The 20,989-nt window shown below is 44.1% G+C and overlaps 1 protein-coding gene across 1 annotated transcript; it reads left to right on the top strand.

The window, feature by feature from the left end:
- The first annotated feature begins 11,262 nt into the window (after nt 1–11,262).
- Nucleotides 11,263–12,769, top strand: id1 (inhibitor of DNA binding 1, HLH protein). Its single transcript, XM_080204385.1, has 3 exons — nt 11,263–11,725; nt 11,842–11,905; nt 12,165–12,769. The coding sequence occupies exons 1-2, from the start codon at nt 11,360–11,362 to the stop codon at nt 11,881–11,883; spliced, it is 408 nt and encodes a 135-aa protein (XP_080060511.1). The 5' UTR covers nt 11,263–11,359; the 3' UTR covers nt 11,884–11,905; nt 12,165–12,769.
- Nucleotides 12,770–20,989: the final 8,220 nt, after the last annotated feature.

Below are 20,989 nucleotides of genomic sequence, written 5' to 3'. Positions count from 1 at the left end.
AAACAAAACGTGTTTGAACAGAGTCTGCTCCAAGGATAGCTACTCTTTTCTATTGGGAACCTATCTTGATTAGTTGTACTGAAATGTTAAATGTATATGTTAGGTCCTGTGTTTAGCAGGTGTTAATGGGTTGAGACTCTGTAAATTGGTCTCAGTCATTCTATGTAGATTAAGGGTTTGATTATATGAATGCTGTCATTATGCAGCATAAACCTCGGTGCAGTTTTTTTTAACGTTTTCATGTTAAAACTGGATATATGTGAATATGGTTATGATTGGTCTTAATGTTGGAGCTGTTATTCCACGATCTGGTCTGCTTTCCTCATTCAAAGAAATTAAACAAAAGCAAATTCTTATCTGACTTTGTAATTCATGCTGAGAGGCACGGTGGCACAGTGGTTAGCACTACCGCCTCACAGCGCCAGAGTCCCGGGTTCAGTTCCGGCCTCGGGTCACTGTGCATGTGGGGTCTGCACGTTCTCACCGTGTCTGCGAGGGTTCCCTCCGGGTGCTCCGGTTTCCTCCCACAGTCTGAAAGACGTGAGGGTTAGGTTGATTGGCCGTGATAAATTTACCCTAGTAGTAGGGTGAATATGTAGGGTTCCGGGAATAGGGTGGGATTGTGGTTGGTGCAGACTCGATAGACCGAATGGCTTCCTTCAGCACTGTAGGGATTCCAGTCTATGCTGGATTTTGCAGGATGTTCAGTCAAAATATACATTTACACACAACCAAATCAAGAACAGCTTCTCACCTACTGCCATCAGACTTTTGAATGGACCTACTCACACTAAGTTGATCTTTCTCTACACCCTAGCTATGACAGTAACATTATATTCTACTCTCTCCTTTCCTTCTCTAGGTATGCTGTGCTTTGCGCTGTGCACAAGAAACAATAAATTAAATCAAATCAAATCAATTTACACACTTATGACTGTGTGGCCAAATTCCATTCCAAGTCCATTTCCAAATTTGCTGATAGCACCACCATGGTGGATTGGATCTCTCACCACAATGAATTGGAGTACAGGAAAGAGATAGAGAATCTGGTGAACTGGTGTGATGACAATAATCTCTTCCTCAATGTCTGTAAAAGGAAGGAGATAGTTATCAGCTCCAGGAAGTGTAGTGGAGAACATGTCCTTGTCGACAATGGGGATGAAGTGGAAATGGTAGAGAACTTCAAGTTTCTAGGCGTCCAGATCAACAACAACCTGTCCTGCTGCCCCCACGCTGACGCTATAATTAAGAAGGCCCACCTACACCATTACTTTCACTGGAGGCTGAGGAAATTTGGTATATCTGCTACGGTGCCCATCAATTTTTACAGGTACACCATAGAAAACATCCTTTCCTGATGTATAACAGCTTGGTGTGGCTCCTACACTAACCAAGCCTGCAAGCTTGTGAACGTAGCCCAGTCCATCACACAAACCAGCTTCCCATCCATTGACTCCGTCTACACTTCCCCTGCTTCAGAAAACCAACCAGCATAATTAAGGACCCCATGCATCCCAGGGCAAACTTTCTTTTACCTTCTTCCATCGGGAAAAACCTACAGAAGTCTGAGGACACTTACTAACTGACTCAAGATCAGCTTCTTCCCTGCTGCCATCAGACGTTTGAACGGACCTATCTTATATTAAGTTGATCTTTCTCTATACCCTAGCTATGACTGTAACACTACATTCTGCATCATCTGCTTTCTTTCTCTATGAATGGTATGCTTTGCCTGTATAGCATGCAAGAAACAATACTTTTCACTGCATCCCAATACATGTGACAATAATAAATCAAATCAAATCAAAACCATGAGTCTTGATGCTTCACTAGCCTGGGACACTGAGGCCACTGATATGGTCACCCCTGCTAAGATTAGCTTGAGTACCACTGACCAGAGATTAAAGCTAGGACCTTTCTGAATCACATGATTACTAAATGAAAGAAAGCAAACTTATATTTGTGAAGTATCTTGCTCAAGCTTGAGACACTCCAAAGTGCTTTAAGCCAATGATGCACTTTCTTGAAGTGTAATCACTGTTGGAAATACAATTTGCACAAGGTAAGCTCCCACTCACTGACAGAGAGCAATCTGCTTATGTGGTTGAGGGATAAATATTGACCAGGACACCTGTGAGTGATAATTGATGGGTGATCTACTCTCAAACTTCTGCTACTAACTGAACTATAGAGTCCTACAGGACAAAGCTGCTGGACTGGATCTTCAGCAGGAAGTGAGGGAACCAACAAAGGGGGAAAACCCACATGATCCCATCCTCACTAATCTACCTGCCACTACCAGCATCTCTACGTGACAGTGTTGGAGAAGTGACAACCCTGAGGCCTTGTGGAGACAAGGACTGTCACCAACTTTAACAGATGCACCATAGAGAGCATTCTTTCTGGTTGTATCACAGCTTGGTCTGGCTCCTGCTCTGCCCAAAACTGCAAGAAATGACAAAGTGTTGTGAATGTACCCAGACCATCACACAAACCAGCCTCCCATCCATTGACTCTGTCTACACCTCCCCCTGCCTCGGAAAAGCAGCCAGCATGATTAAGGACCCCACGCATACTGGACATACTCTCTTCTGCCATCTCCCCTCGGGAAAAAGATACAAAACTCTGAGGTCATGTATTAACCCACTCAAGAACAGCTTCTTCCCTGCTGCCATCAGACTTTTGAATGGACCTACCTTGTATTAAGTAAATCTTTCTCTACACTCTAGCTATGACTGTAACACTACATTCTGTACTCTCTCCTTTCCTTCTCTGTGAACGGTATGCTTTGTTCTGTATAGCGCGCAAGAAACAATACTTTTCACTGTGTACTAATACATGTGACAATAATAAATCAAATCAAATCAAAGACAAAGCCATCTTTACATTCAGGATGTTCTCCATCATGTTGTGTGGTATTATCACCATGCTAAAATTTCAAACAGATCTTGCAAACTCAAAACAGTTCTGCTGCTGTTGATGGTGCTTGGGCCACCAACAGCAGTGGAACAATATTCAACTGCAACCTCAGAGTCTGAAATATCCACATTCTACCATTACCACCATGCCAGGGGAGCAACCATGATCCAATGGAGAGTGCAGGAGGTCATGCCAGAAGCAGCACCAGGCATACCTAAAAATGAGGTGTCAACCTGGTGAAGCTATAACACAGAATTACTCACATTTAAACCATGGAAGCAAGGGGGGGGGTTCGGGAAAGGCCACACTGTAAGGCCTTTTAACGGGGGCAGACCGAGGACCTGGGAACTGCAGAACACCCTCGACCTGCGCAACTGTGTGCCAATCTGAGAAATAACGGCACACAGTAATTTTTGAGGCACGTATATAGTTTTAAGGTTTGAAATGTTATGACTGTAATTTGTATAGAACTGTAAAAAGGTTTAACTCTGCACTGTTTGCAATTCAAAGACATGTAGATTTGCAATGGTTTATTTGAGATTTTTATGAGTAAAGTATATTTTTGGAAAAAAAAAGTGGTTAGCACTGCTGCCTCACAGCGCCAGGGTCCCGGGTTTGATTCCCAGCTTGGGTCATTGTCCGTGTGGAGTTTGCGCATTTCCCTGTGTTTGCATGGGCTTCCTCCGGGTGCCCCGGGTTTCCTCCCACAGTCTGAAAGACATGCTGGTTAGGTGCATTGACCCGAACAGGCACCAGACTGTGGTGACTGGAGCAATTTCACAGTAACTTCATTGCAGTGTTAATGTAAGCCTTCCTTGAGACTAATAAATAAACTTTGATTATCACTAAGTGATGGAGAGGATCATCAACAGTGCTATAATGTGGTACTCGCTTAGCAATAACTAGCCCCTCACTGACATTTAGTTAGGATTCTACCATGATCACTTAGCTCCTGACCTTAATATAGCCTTGGTCCAAGAATGGACAGAAGTTCTGAATTCAAGAGGTGAGAGTGACTGCCCTGAAGATCAAGACAGCATTTGAACTATTAGGCATAAAGGAGATCTATCAGAAATGGAGTGTAGGGGAATCAGTGGGAAAACTCTTTGCTATTTGGAATCATACTTGGCACAAAGGAAGATGGTTGGAGTTATAGGAGGTCAACCCTCTCAGTTCCAGGTCTTCCAGGAGTTCTTCAGGATAATGTCCTCAGCCCAACAATCTTCAGCTGCTTCATTAATGATCTTCCTACCATCATAAGATCAGAAATGGGGATGTTCACTGATGACTGCACAATGTTCAGTGCTATTTCTGACTCCTCAGTCTTTAAGACTTTAATAGCAGGTTAGTTGTAAAGACACACACTCTAATCAGCAATCTGTAAACTGTGTGTGCTGTTATATGCTCTGTCTGAGGTCAGAACTCTCCATTCACCCAACGAAGGGGCAAACCCCGAAAGTTTGTGAGTTTACTATCAAATAAATTGGTTGGACTTTAACCTGCCGTTGTGAGGCTTCTTACTGTGTTTTCCCCAGTTACAAGCAGTCCATGTCCATATACGAGATGGAGAATCTGGTGAACTGGTTTGGCGACAATAATCTCTCCCTCAATGTCAACAAAAGGAAGGAGATTGTCATCGACTTCAGGAGGCGTAAAGGAGAAGATGTCCCTGTCCACATCAATGGAGACAAAGTAGAAAGGGTCGAGAGCTTCAAGTTTTTAGGTGTCCAGATCACCAACAACCTGTCCTCGTCCCCCCATGCTGACGCTATAGTTAAGAAAGCCCACTAACTTTCTCAGAAAACTAAGGAAATTTGGCATGTCAGCTACGACTCTCACCAACTTTTACAGATGCAGTATAGAAAGCATTCTTTCTGGTTGTATCACAGCTTGGTATGGCTCCTGCTCTGCCCAAGACCACATGGACCTACAAAAGGTCGTGAATGTAGCCCAATCCATCACGCAAACCAGCTTCCCATTCATTTACTCTGTCTACACTTCCCGCTGTCTCGGCAAAGCAGCCAGCATAAGTAAGGACCCCATGCACCCTGGGCATTCTCTCTTCCACCTTCTTCCTTCGGGAAAAAGATACAAAAGACTGAGGTCATGTACCAGCCGACTCAAGAACAGCTTCTTCCCTGCTGCTGTCAGACTTTTGAATGGATTTACCTTGCATTAAGTTGATATTTCTCTACATTCTAACTATGACTGTAACACTACATTCTGTACTCTCTCCTTTTGTTCTCTATGAATGGTATGCTTTGTCTACATAGCGCACAAGAAACAATACTTTTATATGTTATAACAATACAATATATGTTAATACATGTGACAATAATAAATCAAATCAAATCAAAAGTTCAGGCTTGGGCTAATATAGGGTAAGGAAAGTTTGTGCAAAGCAAGTGTCAGGCAATGACGATCTCCAACAAGAATCTAACCATCTCCCCTTGACATTCAATGGCATTACCATAGCAGTATCCCCCACTATCATCATCCTGTTGGCTACCATATTTTTTGAAACTGGACTGGACTACTATCCAAAGAGTCACTGAGTACAAAAGCAGGTCAGAGGTTGGGAATTCTGTGGAGAGTGAGTCACCTCCTGACAACCCGGATCATCGGCATGGATGACATCATCTCACATGAGAACACCATCCAGCAGGTACACAGCACATACTCTTGCAACTCAGCCAACGTTGTCTACCTAATACGCTGCAGGAAAGGATGTCCCGAGGCATGGTACATTGGGGAGACCATGCAGACGCTATGACAATGGATGAATGAACATCGCTCAACAATCACCAGTCAAGGCTGTTCCCTTCCTATTGGCGAACACTTCAGCGGTCACGGGCATTCGGCCTGTGATCTTCGGGTAAGTGTTCTCCAAGGCGGCCTTCACGACACACGACAGTGCAGAGTTGCTGAGCAGAGAGTGATAGCCAAGTTCTGTACACATGAGGACGGCCTTAACCGGGATCTTGAGTTCATGTCGTACTATCTGTAACCCCCATGACTTGCCTGAACTTGCAACATCTCACTCACTGTCTTGTCTGGAGACAATACATATCTCCTTAACTTATGCTTAATGCTATCTCCACTCACACTGTCTGCACCTTTAAGACTTGAGTAGCAGGTTAGCTGTAAAGACTCGTATTCTAATCAGTATTCTGTAAACTGTGTCTTTATACGCCCTTCTCTGATCAGAACTTTCCACACCTGACGAAGGAACAGCACTTCTGAAAGCTTGTGGATTTACTATCAAATAAACTGGTTGGACTTTAACCTGGTGTTGTGAAACTTCTTACTTCAAAGATGTGCAGGTTAGATTGACTGACCGTGCTAAATCGTCACGCTTAGATTGACTGGCCACACTTAGTGTCAGGGGACTTGCAGGGTAAATGTGGAGTTACGGGGATAGGGCCTGGGTGGGATTGTTGTCGGTGCGGACTCGATGGGCCGAATGGCCTCCTCCTACCCTGTAGGGAATTCTATGCGGTCCCTTGGCTGATTTCTACCTCCCGTCCCAGTCAGAATCGGGCCAGTGATGCCAATCGTGGTGCCAAAACTGCAGACTCAGCACAGCAGCACTGATCAAGGCGCCCTTAGCAACCAGTTCTGCTGGAGCATTGCCAGAGACCTTGAGGTTTGTCTGCAATTATGTCCTTCTAGGCTGGGAAAAGTGCACAATGTATTTCAGGAGAGGGCAGAATCATATGGTATTGAGAGAAAAAAAAGTTTTCTCTCTCTAGGTAACAGGACACCACAACTTTCTTTAAGAATAAACTAACTTCTATCAATTAGCATTTGGATGAGTATAGCTGAACTTTTTCTCTTGCCTCGAGTGTTTCATTTTTAAAAAATATATGTGTATATTTTGTCTGATACGCTGTAAACAAGATTAGTTGGGGGTGGGGATGTGGGGAGACCCATCTGGCTGGGTCATTGTTGAAGGATAGTAGGAAACGCTCACAGTTTTTGCAGCTGAACAAAGAAAAGTGAGTAGAGCAAAGAGGAGGCTCAGACAGAGTGTCGCCAGGCTGAATCTCTCCCACAAACTCACTTCTTATCCTCTATTGTTCTAACTGCCCTGCAGTGTCGGACACAGCCTGTGAGCTATGACCTGAAACAGCACTAACAAAATGCAATCGGACGTTAAGATTTCAGTTAAACTCCAGCGTCCGTAGGAATTAATATAATTTCTCATCAACCAAATCAAATCCCGTTAAAGTGCCCTTCTTAACAATTGCAGTGTTAAACTTAAGATACAGACGCTACATAATCATTTCTCATGATTTTTTTTAAGGCCAGACCTTTTAAAGGGTAGCAAGGCAAATAATATTAAAGTTTTGAAAATACAATTGCAGTAATTCAGTTAAGGATGGCTAAACGAAGATACTAACTTCATTCTGAACTACAGTTAATCTAACATTACAGATGATTATAGTAAGTCCCCTCCGTCCGGTTTTATATTTTGCAAAATTATATAAAAAAAGCTAAGTTTTAACTTTCTATTTAGGGATTCAATGTGATTGTTACACGAAATCTAATTACAGGAGTATATCTGAATAGTTTCGAATCATGTGTTGCTATTTCTGGTGTTGCGATCAGATGGGGGGGTAGGGTGGGTAGGAAGATGATTTTCTGGTGGATTCAGGAACATTCCTGCGGGAGAAAAGACCTTAACATTCGTAAAAGGCAAAATTAGTACATTTCACGCGATTGTGTGCACAGTAGCCCACACCCTGTGTAGCCAAACTCAAGAGCCATTCTGCAAACGAGCGCATTCCAGTTTCCCAGATGTAGGCAAACAGATGTGTGCTAAATATTCTTGTCCCTTTCCAACGTGCTCTGAATTTGTACGGGGAACGTGTACAGTTGCACAGAGTTGTGTTATGGAATATATTTATATAACTACATAGCAGCATTACCCCCCCTCCCTTCCTCCCCACTTGTATTTCAAAAATTAAGAAGTACATCAGGACTGTAAAGAAATGAAAAGGGTAATCTCTTTATAATGTGTTAACTGCTGTCCTGCAGTGCGAGGTTCTTTGCAGCTGGTTTATGTATTGCAATGCAGATTGGACCATAAGCTTTCAATTGAGAATGTCTCTTCCTCCTCTCTCTCTTTCTCTCCCACCCCCCCCCCCCCCCCCAAACTCAACCCAGTTCCAAGCATTGAGCAACTGCAAAGCATTCGAACCATGCGAACTCCCCAAACCCAAAACACAGGCAACAATACGGCTTTGCAGGTGTGCGGGTGTAAACTTTTTAACAGGGGTTAAGGTGACAAATTAAAGGGCGATTTATCAGGGTGCAGATGATTGCCAGTTAATTGCTGGCTGCTCGGCGCCCTTGTAGTGCGGGTGATTGGCGTGTGGGTCTCCATGGCGACCGCCTGCACGGCGCCAGCTTGACAGGCGTCAAGGCTGTATGAATGGGTGACGTCACGGGGCTGGCGCCTGCCAGTCTGGGAGGCTGCTTTGGGCTGTGTTAAAGGGGAACTGGCTGAGAGTGGGAAAATGCTCCATATCCCTTAGAAATGCACCCAATCTGTGGAAAATTGCTCCGTGTGTCTCTTCCCCCCCCCCCCTCCCCGCCCCACCATTCCTTTCTCTCTTAAAGAAACTTACTCCTTACAAATTGCAAACACACTGTGCCTCCAAATTGATTAGATGCAACTTTTCTTTAACAATTCTAAAAGTTTTAACATCCCATCCCAAACTTGTGATATCGTCCCCCCCCCCATCGCTGAACCGACCTTTAAAAATGCACAGAATCTGTGGAAAATCGCTCTATTCCCCCCCCCCCGCACCCCACATCCTTTCTTAAAGAAACTTACTCCTTACAAATTGCAAACCCACTGTGCCTCCAAATTGATTAGATACAACTTTTTCATCATTTTAAAAGTTTTACCATCCCATCCCAAATTTGTGATATTGCACCCCCTATCTCCGAACCGACCCTTAAAAAATGCATCCACAATCTGTGGAAAATTGCTCCGTTCGCCCCCCCCACCCCACCATTCCTTTCTCTCTTAAAGAAACTTGCTCTATTTCCACCCTCCCCACACACATTCTATCTTAAAGAAGCTTACTCCTTACAAATTGCAAACACACTGTGCCTCCAAAGTGATTAGATGCAACTTTTTCTAACTGTTCTAAAAGTTTTAGCAGCCCATCCCGAACTTGTGATATTGCCCCTTCCCCATCTCTGAACAGACCCTTAAAAATGTACCTAATCTGTAGAAAATTGCTCTATTTCCCCCCCCCCCCCACACACACACACAGACACACTCACACATCCCAATAAGTACAACTTTTTCAGTTTTAACTATTCTAAAAGTTTTAACAAACGTGTGATATTGCCCCCCCTCCCAATCTTTGGACCAACTCTGAGAAATGCACCCAAGCTGTAGAATATTGCTCTATGCCCCCTCCCCAATCTTTTCTCTCTTAAAGAAACTTACTCCTTACAAATTACAAACACACTGTGCCTCCAAAGTGATTAGATGCAACTTTTTGATCATTTTAAAAGTTTTAACATCCCATCTAAGTTTGTGATATTGCCCCCCCATCTCTTTGAAATGCACCTAATCTGTGGAAAATTGACCTATTCCCTCCCCCACCACACACACACACAGCCTAATAGATGTAACTTTCCAGTTTTAACTATTGTAAAAGTTTTAATAAACTTGTGTTATTGTCCCCTCCAGCCCTGAGCCGTGCCTTAGAAATGCACCTAATCTGTGGAAAATTGTCCTATCACCACCCCCCCCCCACCACACACACACACACATATCCCAATAGGTGTAACGTTCTCAGTTTTAACTATCCTTAAAGTTTTTTAATATCCCATCCAAACTTGTGATATTGTCCCCTCATCTCTGAACCCTCCCTTAGAAAATTGCTTCCTCTCTCCCCCCTCATTAGAAAAGTACTTACTACAAACTGCAAGAAATGGCCTCAAGAGTTTAATAATTCATTTTTCTCGAATGTTTACCTTCTAAACTTATTTCCCCAACTCTGAACCGACCCTTAGAAATCCACCGAATCTGCAGAATACTGCTTAATCTCCCCCATTAAAAACCTACTGATTACAAATTGCAATGACCTTTAAAGTTATGAAGAGTTACATTTTTCTCGAATTTTAACTGTATCCCCCCTCTAAGCTTGTGTTATTGACCCCAACACCAAAATTTATTTCCCCATGCACCCTCCCCCCCCAAAAAAAATCTCTGGTGCTTTGTTTAAAAAAGGACAAGACAGAAATATTTTATTTGGAAATCTTAAAAAGTTTGAACTGTGTGTAAATTTTGCAGTTTGCAGTCATTTCCAGTAAACGTGAATTTGCTGTCAAAATGGTTGTTTATGCTAATACTGGAAGTTATTCCTAGCCAAATGACCCATTTCTCCAAAACGATAAAGCATCCCCATTTTCCCCCACATTTATACTAAATTGCATTCTCAAGGGTCGATTCACAGTTGGGGGGGGGGGGTTGCAAAACACAAGTTAGAATGTGGTGTTAAAACTTTCGGAATCGTTAAAAACAGAAAAAAGTTGCATCTCAATTGGTTGCAGACTTTATTTTGCTGTTTTTCCCCGAGAGCAAACGTTTTAAACAAGCCGAAATAAATTGATAAATAGCTCCAAAGGTTTTGCTTAAAATGTCCCCTTTTTTTAAGCAAGTACGAAAGACCTTCATTCGCCGAGATAATACCGAATTCCTTCATGTTCTGCTTGGTAACATTCCTCTGCATCATAAGCTACTTTCAGGATCCCTCCAGCCTTCGAATCTAAGCTGTATTTGTTTATAACGTGAATGCAGACTGATGGAGCCCCCAATCTTGGAAGTTTCGCTTATTAAAGAGTATCTTTGCAGGGGGGTTCGGGGGGGAGGGGGTACATCGCTGCCAGTTGGGATTTGAGGCTAGTTATTTTTGGCGTAAAGAAAAAGAGAGAGATCTAGAAATCATTTCTTAGGAGCCTTCGCCCGGCATCTGATGAGTTTACACTCTCATGAATTAGTTCTCCACCCACGCTCTGGGGCGACCCCCACCTGCAGACCCCCACCAGACAGAAAGCAGCTGGATTCCCACATCTTCAGCAAAATATGTACATTTGTTTCCATTTGTGTGTCTCCCTCCGCCCCCTTTCCACCGCTGTTTGACAGATTTCAAATGCTGATACAAACTGGGGCTTTACATTGGCTGGCAGGGCTGAGAGAGCCCACCCCATGTTGTTGCTGAGCTGGGCTCTTATTCGCTGGAAGGAGGGGGGATCACCGGGTTTGACTGACGGTTCTGACCCTCCCACTTTGCCCGCATTGAGCATAAAACCGGCGGGTGGGGGCGCACAGTTGTCCCAGCAATATTTTTTTTTGTTGCCAGTCTCTTCCCTGTCTCCGTTCGGGAGAAGCGTCTTCACACCGCGGCGGAGAATGAAAGTGGTCAGCGCCTCCTGTTCCCTCAAGCGTCAGGGCTGCGGCGAGGAGGTGGTGAGGTGCTTGTCCGAACAAAGCATCGCCATCGCCAAGTACAAGGTGGCCCCGCTGCTGGACGAGCAGATGAACATGTTCCTCTACGACATGAACGGCTGCTACACCAAGCTGAAGGAGCTGGTGCCCACCCTGCCCCAGAACAAGAAGGTCAGCAAGGTGGAGATCCTGCAGCACGTTATCGACTACATCTGGGACTTGCAGCTGGAGTTGGACGACCAGCCGGGCATGGGCTGCCAACCAGCCGCTGGCAACGCAGCTCAGAGCCGGACACCCCTGGGTGCAGATGTCAGTGGACTCACAGCAGAGGTGAACACTCTTTCTATCATGTTATCCCAGTAGCAAAAACGAGGAAGCTCCCAGTGATGTCCCAATTTGGAAATGTGTATTTTAACCCACTATCTTTGTTTTTTTTAAATCTCTAGGTTCCCTGTGTTAGCAGTGACGACAGAATTCTGTGCCGCTGAAAGCATTAAAAGGGCTTTGCAGGTATGCACAATGTTTTATTTCTCTAAGGGAAACTGGAGACTTATCCTAATTGTGTGAGCATCAAATTTCTGAAGTGGTCAAAAATATATTAGACGTTATTACAGTGTGGCAATTTTAATAAAATGTTGGTTAAACTGTGGGATGTCAGTGACAGAATTTTGTGTAACAAGTTTCTTAGCCATCAGTTTTAATAAAGTGGGGTGCTTTTATACGTTGCATGAATTAGAAATTAATCAAATATATTTCCCACCTCTTTCAGATATTGCAGATGCGAAGTATTAGATGATCCGGTGGTGCTGGAGTAACAGTCCATCCCCGCAGAGCCTGGGAGAGAGAAAAGAGGGAAAGTTACCAGAAAATCAGAACAACACACTAAACTCCCTCACCCCCGTGTTATTGGGACTTAAAAAGTGCCTTGGTGATCATAGCACCAGCAAGAGACAAGATATTGCCGTGACCCGGTCCGGGCTCCAAGAATCTCGGGTCCTCTTTATTTTTTAGTCTCCATCTAGCCCCAGGTGGACGCGGAAACTAGGTGGAAGTGCAGCAAGTTTTAGTACCGTTCTTCCTAGCGACATGCCTAGCGACAGATTTTAACTGCGATTAGCCACGCCATCCTAAATGTGTGTGTCCTATCGCCTGATGCCAGGATCACACACACCACAGGCCCGTTTAACAAGAGACATATGCTGGAGTCTAGAATTTGTCACATCCTTAGAGATCTATGGGTGATTCATTTGTAAATCTTATACTTTGTAAGTGTATTGTATTGTTTACAACAATGTTGTACTAAAGTCGAGTAATGATTTTTTTAATTGATTTTTTTGAAGATTTTAATTAATAAAAAATAGTGAAATTGATAAATCTTGACAGTGTGTGTGCTTGTGTTTCTAAAAGTTTGGATGGGATTGCGTTTGGAACTTGTAGTAGACAGAAATACTTGTTTTATGTCACAACCACTGTACCCAAGAACTGACAGAGTCAATTATAGTGGAATTAACAAGATATCTATCCGAGAGGAAGTACAACTGAACTGGTTATGGGAACCCCTATTTCAACACGAAATACCCAAAGGCGTACTTAAAAATCCCAATTCTGATTCTAAAGTTTATTTAGTGTCACAAGTAGGTTTACATTAAACACAGCAAGGAAGTTACTATGACCCAGTTTTATTGAAAAGTGTATAACCTGACTCAAGTTTCCAATGAGAAAATTATATCGGGAGATTTATATGCAGTGATTTAGAACCCATTTTAGTTGCAAAACCACGCATTTGTAAAATTTGCATGCTGGTGTAATAACTCACCCGCACCGAGTATGCAAGAGGGGTGAGTAATAAGCAATGACGGTAACATTTAGCAATATTTAGTTCAGAGCAGCCGTTTTTTAAGTGCCTAGGTATCCACAGACCGGAAGCATTCACTTACAATGGCAGAAAGCAGTTTGAACAGATGTGAGAAGGGGGCGTTACCGCATTGCAATTTGCCAGGGAGCGTACATAATTCATTTGTACAAAATGACTTGGGGAAGGTCGTTAATGTTCCATGTCATTGATTAATGGTGATCTCTGTTACAAGGGGAGGTGGGAAACTACAATCAACTCTACACTTTATCTACAGTAATGAGAATATTAAGACGTGCATTTTAGCGCTGGGGAGAAATTTGCAGAAACGGAACATTTTCAATGAAAATATTTTTTGTGACTTCCCTGGATATAAAGGCGACTTGTTCGCAGCTGATCCCAAAGTTCATCCCGATTTACTTAACATGCACACCAAGTTTTAATTACTAGAGGAGTTGTAAACTTCCCATTTTGATTTTAAAAATCTTGAATGACGGTGCTGGAGGCCCTTCGGCCCATCGTATGTGTACTGGCCATTAAGCATTCCAATCTTACTTTCCAGCTTGGTCAGCCTTTGGGTCAGTAATCTCCCCCATTTTAAGTGTCCACATTTAAAATTGCAACCAACTTTGATACAATTTTTTAAAAAAGAATGATTTAGATTTAAATGGTAAATATACACGGGAAAAGATCAAATTTTGAGACTCACATCTATACGATTGGGGGTGCAGTACAATCCTCACCAGAATCCCAAATTAAATATTAACATACATTTGGGGAGTTGGAAAAAAACATGAAACCTTTGGCTGATTTCTAACAATCTTTAACTGGACATGATTCTGGCGATGGGGTGTTGAAAGAGCGGGGATCGATGTGATACATAAATACTTCCGCGGTTTTGTCAAAAAGCATTGCCTGTCTTTCACCCCCCCCCCCCCCCCCTCCCCAGTATTCCTAAAGTGAAAACGACAGGACATCTTAACGGCGACTCCAGCTGTACCAATAACTGCGGTTTGCTCCAGGCAATCTCTCATATAACTTCTCAACAATTATCACTAACACTTCTGAAGTTATTAAAAGGAATAATCACAACTAACTTAATTGTTAATGTAAACCTACTTTTGTGACACTAATTAATAAACTTTATATAAAAAAACTTTTATCAACTTTATTTGGCTCAGACCTCAAAAATAATTTATTGACACAGATTTAAAAAAAAGGACACGATTTTGGTCACAAATTGTTAAAAAAAATCCTCCTTTCGGCAAAAAACTTTTCCTGGTCAGCCCCTTCCCGGAATGTTTACATATCTGTGCGAACGTTAAAGCTAATTCTCCAAAAAAAATATGCATTTAGAAATTCTTTATCAAGATCTTAATGAACGTTCATTTCAGTGGTTACTCCTCAATACTTCTTCCTGGGGGGGTAGCGGGGGGAAGTTGGGGGGGGGGGAGGTAAAAATGTGCCGCAGGCGACTTTGAGCTAGGTCTGGTGTCACACTTGGACCACATCTGCTGACAAAGGATTAGTATATTTAATCCTATGAATCAGCTGTATGTATAGGAATGCAGTTAACCTGAACTTCTCCAGGTGTTCCTCGGCGCCAGTAAGTCTGGCCTTGTTTGCCCTCCTCTGCCCTTGACACAAGCACGGAACCAATGAAGCATTTATTTTACCACTCGCTGGCGCCCAGCTGCAGGTTCCAACACTCCGGCAAAAAAAAACACCATGGGAACTCCCTTAAAGCGAGATTGTAACTACGAGATAGAGAGTTTTTAAACACCCAAAAAAAAAGTTTTGGGAGAAAGAAAAGTTGCACAAAAGAAGAAATAATGTCCACCCCCCCCACCCCTGTTTTTCTTCTTTCAGGCAACGCATTAATGTTTCACAATATTTTTTTCCAGTTTAGATTTTTAACCCTTTGGAGGTCTGAAGATTTAAAAAAAAATACTTTTAAAAACGACCCAACATTGTAATTTTGGTGGCACTGCTGTCTCACAGCGCCAGGGATCCAGGTTGGATTCTAGGCTTGGGCCACTGCCTGTGTGGAGCCTGCATGTTAAAGTAAAAAAGTAAAGTTTGTTTATTAGTAAGGTTTACATCAACACTGCAATGAAGTTTGTGTGAATTTCCCCTAGTTGCTACAGTCTGGAACCTGTTTGGGTCAATGTACCAAACCAGCATGTCTTTCAGATGGTGGGGGGAAACTGGAGCACCCGGAGGAAACACACGCAGACAATGTACAAACCCCACAACAGACACTGACCCAAGCTGGGAATTGAACCTGGGTCTCTGGCGCTGTAAAGCAGCAATGCTAACCACTGTGCCACCCTGCATTAACACTGCAATGAAGTCACTGTGGAATTCCCCTAGTCACCACAGTCCGCCCCCTGTTTGGGTCAATGCATCTAACCGGCACATCTTTCGGAATGTGGGAGGAAACTGGAGCACACAGAGGAAACCCTCACAGACACGGGGAGAATGTGCAAACTCCATACAGACAGTGATCCAGGTTGGGAATCGAACCTGGGTCTCTGGTGTTATAAAGCAGCAGTGCTAAGCACTGTGCTACAATGCCAACCCGTATCCTCCCCGTGTCATAGGGACAGTCATAGAGTGGAATTGTCCCATCCCGCCTGCCATGGGAATCATAGCGGACGGTACACAAACCATAGAACATAGAACATTACAGCGCAGAACAGGCCCTTTGGCCCACGATGTTGCGCCGACCAGTTTTTTTAAAAAAAAAACACTGACCCACTAATCTAAACCAATCCCTTTTCGTCCATAAACCTATCCACAAATCTCTTAAACGCCCCCAAACTCGGCGCATTTACAACCGCAGCAGGCAGGGCATTCCAATCCCTCACCACCCTCTGGGTAAAGAACCTACCCCTGACATCCGTCCTATAACTACCACCCCTTAATTTAAAGCCATGCCCCCTCGTGCTAGCATTCAAAGGTCCATGCAAAGGTCCGTTAACCTTGGGCAGGAATTTCTAATCTTGGGGCGAGTGTGGCCAGAAAATCCAACTCATAAATTCATATAGTGCAGAAAAGGCCCTTCTGCCCATCGAATCTGCCCTGACAGTAACTATCACTATGGTCGCATTAATCCCATTTAAAGTTTATTTATTAATGTCACAAATAGGCTAATATTAACACTGCAGTGAAGTTACTGTGAAAATCCCCTAGTCGCCACACTCCAGTGCTTGTTCAGAGTGAGAATTTAACACGGCCAATTCACCTAACCTGCACATCTTTGGACCATGGGAGGAAACTGGAGCACCCGGAGGAAACACATGCAGACATGAGGGGAATGTGCAAACTCCACACAAACATTGACCCAAGCAGGAATCGAACCTGGGTCCCTGGTGCTGTGCGGCAGCAGTGCTAACCACTGTGCCGCCTCACTTGTCCCATATCCTTGAATGTTATGATATTTCAAGTGTTCATCCAAATACTTTTTAAAGTTTGTAAGATTTCCAGCCTCCACTACCTTCCCAGGCAGTGCATTTCAGATTCCCACTACCCTCTGAGTGAAATATTTTTTCTCAAATCCCCCCAAATCTCCTGCCCCTTACCCTAAAACTATGCCCCCTCATGACTGACCCTCAACCAAGGGGGGACAGCAGATCCTATTTGCCTCATCTGTACATCTTTGTAAAAATTGAAAACAATTGACCAAGAGGATCCTTTACCCTGTGGTGTTACAGCACAAATAGAGGCTTTTTGGCCCATCGTGTGTATACTGGTATTCAAACACCTATCCATTCTCAGAGGGTAGGAAGGACGTGGAATGCCCTGCCAACAGCACTTGTGGACTCGTCAACTTTATGGGTGTTCAAATGGTCATTGGATAGGCATATGGATAACACTGGAATAGTTTAGGTTAGAGGGTCATTAGATTTGTTCCACTGGTCGGCGCAACACTGAGGGCCGAAGGGCCTGTACTGCGCTGTAATGTTCTATGTTCTATTCTAATCCCATTTTCCAGCACTTATGGCATTTCAAGTGCTCATCTAAATGCTTCTTAAGTATTGTGAGGGTTCCTGCCACCCTTTCAGGCCGTGAGTCCCAGATTCCCACCACCCTCTGGGCGAAAACATTTTTCCTCAAATCCCCTCCATATCTCCTGCCCCCTAGTTATTGAACCATCTACCCTATCTATGTTCTTCATAATTTTGTATACCTCAATCAGGAGTCTCCCTCAGCCTTCTCTGCTCTAAGGAGAACAACCAGAGCCTAACCAGTGTCTCTTCATCGCTGAAATGCTACAGCCCAGGAAACATCCTGTGCATCTCCTCTGCACCCTCTCCAATGCAATCACATCCTTCCTATGGTGTGTCACCTTTATTAGTGTCACAAGTAGGCTTACATTAACACTGCAATGAAGTTACTGTGAAAATCCCCTAGATGCCACCCTCCAGTGCCTGTCAGGTACACTGAGGGAGAATTTAGCACGGCTAATGCACCTAACGAGCACATCTTTGGGATTGTGGGAGGAAACTGGAGCATCTGGAGAAACCCTCGCAGACATGGGGAGATTGTGCAGATTCTGCACAGACAGTGACCTGGTCAGAACTGCACACAGTACTGTAGCTGTGGCCTAATGAACATTTTATGCAACTCCATTATAACATCCCCACTCTTATATTCTATGCCTTGGCTGATAAAGGCAAGAATCCCATTTGCCTTTTTAACCATCTTATCTATCTGTCCTACTGCCTTCAGGGACCTATGGACATGGACCCCCAAGGGGTCTTCTCTGCTTCCTAACATCCTGTCATTTGTTGTGTATTCCCTTGACTTGTTAGTTTCTCCAAATATATCGCCTCACACTTCGGGGTTAAATTCCATTTGCCACTAATCTGCCAGCCTGTCTGTATCACCAGGTAACCAAAAGATTTCCTCCTCACTATTGGTACCACCAATTTTTATGTTATCTGCAAACTTACTGATCATACCCCCCACATTCCTGACTAGGCCATTAATGTACACTACAAACAGCAAGAGTTTAAGTTTAGTTATTAGTGTCACAAGTAGGCTTACATTAACACTGCAATGAAGTTACTGTGAAAATCCCCTAGTCGCCACACTCTGGCGCCTGTTTGGGCACACTGAGGAACAATTTAACATGGCCAATTCATCTAACCAGCACGTCTTTTGGACCAATCCCAGTGGTATACCGCTGGACACAGGCTTCCAGACAGAAAAACAACATTTGACCAACACCCTCTTCCTCCTGTCATTAAGCCAATTTTCGATCAAATTTTCCAAATTGCCTGGGATCCCATGGGCTTTTACCTTCTTGATCATTTTCCCCCGCGGGACCTTGTTAAAAGCCATTACCGAAGTTTATGTAGACTATATCAACTACACTGTCGCCATCTACACATTGAGTAACTTCTCAGAGATTTCAATCGAATTTGTGAGAAATGATCTCCGCCTTGTCAAAGCCATGCTGACTATGATGGGAGAGAGAGTTGGATAGGTTGTGGAGGGATTTCAGAGCTTTAGATGGATGAAGGCATGGCCCCCTACGGATGAAATGGACGCCAGAGTTGGAGTGGCACGGCGGCACAGTGGTTAGCACTGCTCCCTCACAGCGCCAGGGACCCGGGTTCGATTCCCGGCTTGGGTTACTGTCTGTGCAGAGTCTGCACGTTCTTCCCGTGTCTGCTTGTGTTTCTTCCGGGTGCTCCGATTTCCTCTAACAGTCGAAAAGACGTGCCGGTTTGGTGAACTTTAGGGACGCAGTGTTCTTGAAGTTGGAGGCAGAGAACCCAATGGAAAGGTTTCAACACAAGGGTGATGGTATTAATATGGAGGTTATTGGTGGACTGGGAGCCATTGTAAGATCGACACGGGGTACGTATGCGATGATGTAACTCAGGATGTGAACAGCTGAGTTTTGGATGAGCTTAGGAGGAGAGAAAATAAAAGAAAATGTATTTGAGAATTAGTTTCTCTTTTGCTTTGATCTTATTTCCTCTCTCCCTTAGTGGGGAGAAGTGGAGATTGCAGGTCTTCAGCTTCCCAGCAGTTTGTTTTGCAGGAACAAATTTAAATGGGGTGGCAATAAAATGGATAAATTACCAACAAGTGAAGGAAGGTAATATTGACCGCACTGTGACATCAGCAGCATATTTATACTTTTACCCTCCTGATGTGAATGTCACTCAAGAAACTGGTGATCGCGGTGGATCATCAGGTAACGTTCCTTCCTTAAGGCCAGGTTGAAAGGTTGTAGGTTTATGTCGAGATCCGGAGACCTGAGCAGAACTGTTGCAGCGCTGAAGACATGCTGCATTGTCAGAGGGACATTCTTTTAAAGCCTTTGGAAGCAACTGTTCCACTCAGTTGAAGGGTCCATTACGAAAGTTAAAAGTGAGGGGTGGGGGGTTTACGGGGGATGGGAGAAAAACCTTTTTGTACCCAGAGGGTGTTCTCGGTCTGGAATGCACTGCTGGGGGGATGGGGAAGGGGGGGGGGGAGGGTGGGTGGAGGTGGGATGCCTCACATCCTTTAAAAAGTACTTGCCATAACGTTCAATGCTATGGGCAAAGTGCTGGCAAATGAGATCAGGTGGGCTTATCAGGGCCTTTCATGCAGACTTGATGGGCTGAAGGGCCTCTTCTGCACTGTAACATTCCGTGATTAAACAGAGGTCTCGTCGGCCATCATGGGTGAACAGCAAAGATTCCACGGTCAAAAGAGAAAACGCTGGAAAATCTCAGCAGGTCTGGCAGCATCTGTAAGGAGAGAAAAGAGCTGGTGTTCCCAGTCTGGATGATGCTTTGTCAAAGCTAAAAGGCATAGAAAGTGGGAGATATTTATACTGCAGGGGGAGGGAATGGAGGGTGAATCATAGCCACAGAAACCAAAGGAAAAGACTGCTAATAGTTGTCCCCAGAGAGAATAACAAGTGTGAATGGCTAAACCGCAGAGAAGCTGTAAGCTGTGACAGATGTAGATGTTGGAGGGGAGGGGGGAATAGGACAGAGATAGAATGTAGAAAAGGGGAAGCGGGGGGTAGTTAAGGAAAGGAGGATGAAATAGGGGGAAGGAAAGAGAGAAAAGATTCCATGGTATTTGTTCTCCCTAGTGTCCTGACTAGTACCTGTCAGTCAAACAAATAGCACTTGTGGGCAGGCAGTGGTATTGTCACCGGACTAGCAATCCAGAGACCCAGGGCAGGGGTTTGAATCCCACCATGGTAGATGGCGAATTTTGAATTCAATAAAAATCTGGAATTAGAAGGTCTAATGATGGTCAAGGCGGCACAGTGGTTAGCACTGCTGCTCCACAGCGCCAGGGACCCAGGTTCAAGTCCAGCCTTGGATGACTGCGTGGAGTCTGCACATTCTCTCCATGTCAGTGTGGGTTTCCCCCGAGTGCTCCGGTTTCCTCCCACCATCCAAAGGTGTGCGGGCTAGGCGCATTGGCCATGCTAAATTGCCCCTTAGTGTCCCAGGATGTGTAGGTTAGGTGGATTGGCTGGGCAAATATATGGAGTCATGGGAATAGGGTCTGGGTAAAATGCCTTGTCGGACTTGATGGGCTGAATGGCCACCTTCTGCAAACTACCGCAGAGATTCTATGATTCTATGATTGTGGTAAAGACACATCTGTCCTTTAGTGAAAGAATCCTTACCTGGTCTGGCCTACATGCGACTCCAGATCCATAGCAATGGGGTTGACTGATGGGTAATATACCCACATTCTATGAATGAGTAAGG

This window comes from Carcharhinus amblyrhynchos, chromosome 16, assembly GCF_965287045.1.
Source record: "Carcharhinus amblyrhynchos chromosome 16, sCarAmb.v2.hapA, whole genome shotgun sequence".
Taxonomy (NCBI): Eukaryota; Metazoa; Chordata; class Chondrichthyes; order Carcharhiniformes; family Carcharhinidae; genus Carcharhinus; species Carcharhinus amblyrhynchos.
The sequence above is the reverse complement of the archived record's forward strand: the minus strand, read 5'-3'. Positions and strand labels throughout refer to the sequence as shown.

Bases quoted from the DNA above. Each gene is read 5' to 3' on its own strand.
- id1 (XM_080204385.1), top strand. From the start codon at position 11,360: ATGAAAGTGGTCAGCGCCTCCTGTTCCCTCAAGCGTCAGGGCTGCGGC. The intron at 11,726-11,841 runs GTGAACACTCTT...TTAAATCTCTAG, and splicing joins TCAGTGGACTCACAGCAGAG to GTTCCCTGTGTTAGCAGTGA.